General features: G+C 54.3%; 2 protein-coding genes across 2 annotated transcripts; both read left to right on the top strand.

Annotated features, from left to right (window-relative positions):
- Positions 1-214: 214 nt before the first annotated feature.
- On the top strand, positions 215-882 carry PTSG_02430 (uncharacterized protein; the record flags this gene model as incomplete). Its single annotated transcript, XM_004996866.1, has 2 exons — positions 215-648; positions 700-882. The coding sequence occupies exons 1-2, from the start codon at positions 244-246 to the stop codon at positions 880-882; spliced, it is 588 nt and encodes a 195-aa protein (XP_004996923.1). The 5' UTR covers positions 215-243.
- A 212-nt stretch (positions 883-1,094) lies between these two features.
- On the top strand, positions 1,095-3,087 carry PTSG_02431 (adaptin). The gene is made up of 6 exons (XM_004996867.1): positions 1,095-1,124; positions 1,300-1,371; positions 1,622-1,728; positions 2,019-2,127; positions 2,305-2,340; positions 2,588-3,087. The coding sequence occupies exons 1-6, from the start codon at positions 1,122-1,124 to the stop codon at positions 2,735-2,737; spliced, it is 477 nt and encodes a 158-aa protein (XP_004996924.1). The 5' UTR covers positions 1,095-1,121; the 3' UTR covers positions 2,738-3,087.
- The last annotated feature ends 801 nt before the right edge of the window (positions 3,088-3,888 follow it).

Below are 3,888 nucleotides of genomic sequence, written 5' to 3' on the forward strand. Positions count from 1 at the left end.
TCATGACAGTGTGCCTGCAGACAAGTGACCTCTCATACTTGTTTCGTCGTGCAGTTGCGGTTGTTGAGTTGTTGGGTGCTATTTGCAGGTTGAGGAGTGTGCTTGGCTATGGGACCCATTGCGAGCTTGTTTCTCCTTCATTACCCTCTGTACGTGCACTGCCTCCCTCATTTTCTCGCGGACTCACGCACGCACGCACTCGTTCGGTTGCTGCTGCCAGCGGAGCAAATCGAGGGCCCCTACATGGACGCGGCACGGTTGCACCTTAAGCGATATGTCCTTCGGCAAAAGCAGATGAAGCAGGTGCTGAAACGGAGCACAGTTTACCGCAAGTGGGACGCACAGGGCGGCTGCGTCAGAGTGAACTCGCGTGCCTACAAGTACCACGTGCTCACAAAGCCGTGGCTGCCGTCGTATGCGCAGCGAACCGTGTTTCGACCGCACTCACACAAGAAGCTGAACCTCTGGCTCAGTCAGAAACGGCGCAAGGTGCGACAACCCAAACCAAGAGCACGGCCCAAGACGGCACGGCAACCCAAGCCCAAAGCAGCACGACAACCCAAGCCCAAGCCCAGGCCCAAGGCGACACGACAGCCCAAGCCCAAGCCCAAGCCCAAGCCCAAGCCCAAGCCCACGCCACCAAAGACAGTGCGCAAGCCCAATCCCAATCCCAAACCCAAACCCAAACCCAAACCCAAGGTGGTGATCGACTATGTCATCTCTTCGGACTCATCTGATGACGATGATGGCCGGGCTCGTGACACTGGCAACAACGGCCGTGGTGGTGATGGTGGTGGTGATAAGGGTGGTGATAAGGGTGGTGATGGTACCCATGGCGGTGCTGTTGCCGGTGATGGAGACGACGGCGCGGCAAACAAGTAACGGAATCGCTAATGCATTGATGAGACGTGCCAGAACATATTGCTTGCGTGGATGACTATGTTGTCGTTCACACACACACAACACACACACACACACACACACACACACACACACACACACACACACACACACACACACACACACACACACACACACACACACACCACACCACACCACGCAAACGACGACTGTAAGCGACACCATTAAAAGTAGTCGACTGCGCGCAACGAAAAGCAAAGATGGTGAGAGCAGTGGCTGGCTTGTGTGGACGGGTGGATGTGGAGGGTGAGTGGAGCAGAGCGGCTTCGTCGTGGAGGCTTTGTTCCTCTCCCCCACCTACCCGCCCCGCTACTGCCAAACTCACACATGATGAACACGGGTTTCCTGGTTGCCTGGTTGCCACGGCTGTTGTACTAGATTCAATTTGTGCTGATGTTCAGCCGGCAGGGCAAGCTGCGCATGCAGAAGTGGTACGGGGCGGCATCACAAGTAAGTCTACTCTGAGCTGGCGCAGACGCGCATTCAGCTCTGCCGCTTGGTGTTGGTGTGGGTGGGTGTCTGGGGTCTGGCGTACTTCGGCCTCTTCCGTTTTGCACCAACATGTTGTTTGCTCGCATGTATGCTTTCAGTGGCCATCTTGTGTGTTTGCATTTGCAATGGTACAATGCTCGTTCTTTTCACTGCTCGTGGTGATGGTGACACCGTGTGCTCGCTTTATTGCGTGTCTTGTTCTTCGCAGAAAGAGAAGAAGAAGGTCACACGTGAGCTCATCACGCTCATCTTGGCGAGGAAGACAAAGATGTCAAACTTCCTCGAGTGGAAGGACATGAAAATCGTGTACAAAAGGTGCGTACGTGTGTGTGTGTCGCTGTGTCGCTGTGTGTGTGTGTGTGTGTGTCGCTGTGTGTGTGTGTGTGTGTGTGTGTGTGTGTGTGTGTGTGTGTGTGTGTGTGTGTGTGTGTGTGTGTGTGTGTGTGTGTGTGTGTGTGTGTGTCACTGTTGACAACAATACCGCAGCACGCGACCGTTCAAGCTGAAAAAGGCAGGCAAGCACTGACGACACACACTGTCTCTCGATTCACACGTTGCTCGCGATTGCGATACTTCCCCCGCCCGCGGCTGTGTGTGCGCTCCAGATATGCCAGTTTGTACTTTGCGTTTGCAGTGGGCAACGACGACAACGAGTTGATGGCGCTTGAGCTGATCCATCGCTATGTCGAGCTCCTGGACAAATACTTTGGCAGCGTAAGTTGCGGTGTTGAGAACGCAAGCTCATGGTCTGCCTTGCGGTGTTGTCTTGTCTTGGTTGTTGACACGGTCATGGATCTTGCTGTGGGGCAAGGCGTGCGCACTCACTGCGGGTGTTCTTGTTTTGTCTCGGCCTGGGGCGGGCTGTCGGTTCAATGGCCGATGCATATGCAGGTGTGCGAACTGGATATCATCTTCAACTTTGACAAGGCAAGTCCCGCCGTGGTGGTGGTGTTGAGTGATGGGCGTGTTGGTGGTCATTGATGCGTTGAACACGTGTGCATCTGTGCTTGCAGTCCAGTTGTTGTTGCCGTACGTAGAATGACTCTTGCCACATCAATGCCGCACGCCCACACATGCAACACCCATGCAACACGCGAGCACACACGTGTACACACACGCAGAGACACGTGCGTGTTCCATGCCCTAACCCTCAATCATGGCGTGCTTCTTGCAGGCATACTACATCCTGGACGAGCTGCTGCTTGGCGGGGAGGTACAGGAATCAAGCAAAAAGGCGGTACTCCGGGCGGTGACGAGCCACGACATCTTGGAGGAGCACGGCGAGGCCGGTCGCGCTGCCCTTGAGGACATTGGCGTGCTCTGATGCGGCCGTTTGCTTTCATGGCGCTGGTGGTGGTGGTGGTGTGCTCGTGCTTCTGTGTGTGTGGGTTGATACTGAGTGGCGTGTTGTGTTGTTTGCGCCACTGATTGTGCGATTTGATGTGTGCGTGTTTTTTTTTCTTTTGTAGTTTGTTGTGGAACATAGTCCCTTCTCCTTCTCGTCATCGTTGTTGCTGTTGGGTCATGTTGCGCTCGAGCACCTTGTCTTCGTGTGCTTGTCCGAGGTACCCTGTATCCCTCCTTCTTTGCTTCCCTTGTGTTTCACTTTTGTGTTTCACTGGTTCTTCTTTTTCCGTCTCTTGCGGTTGACAATACAGCCCTGTTATTCCCAAACCACCGGGCATGGTTGTCATTGGTAATCTTTACGGACCCAACCACCACGGGCTGTCACACACACACACACACACACACACACACACACACACACACACACACACACACACACACACACACACACACACACACACACACACACACACACACACACCACACCACCCCACGCAAACGACGACTGTAAGCGACACCATTAAAAGTAGTCGACTGCGCGCAACGAAAAGCAAAGATGGTGAGAGCAGTGGCTGGCTTGTGTGGACGGGTGGATGTGGAGGGTGAGTGGAGCAGAGCGGCTTCCTCGTGGAGGCTTTGTTTCTCTCCCCCACCTACCCGCCCCGCTACTGCCAAACTCACACATGATGAACACGGGTTTCCTGGTTGCGTGGTTGCCACGGCTGTTGTACTAGATTCAATTTGTGCTGATGTTCACCCGGCAGGGCGCGCTGCGCGTGCAGAAGTGGTACGGGGCGGCATCACAAGTAAATCTACTCTGAGGGGCGCACACACACATTCATCTCTGCCGCTTGGTGTTGGTGTGTGTGGGTGTCGGGGGTCTGGCGTATTTCAGCCTCTTCCGTTTGCCTAACATGTTGTTTTGCTCGCATGTATGTTTTCAGTGGCCATCTAGTGTGTTTGCTTTTGGGAATGGTAACAATGATCGCTCCTTTCCCCTGCTCGTGGGGGTGGTGACACCGGGTGCGCGCTTTTTATTGGGTGTCCTTGTTCTTCTCTCAAAGAAGAGAAGAAAGGTCACGCGAGAGCCCATCGCGCCCTTTTGGCGATGAAGAAAAAAAATGTCAA

The sequence above is a fragment of the Salpingoeca rosetta genome, assembly GCF_000188695.1.
Source record: "Salpingoeca rosetta unplaced genomic scaffold supercont1.5, whole genome shotgun sequence".
Classification (NCBI taxonomy): Eukaryota; class Choanoflagellata; order Craspedida; family Salpingoecidae; genus Salpingoeca; species Salpingoeca rosetta.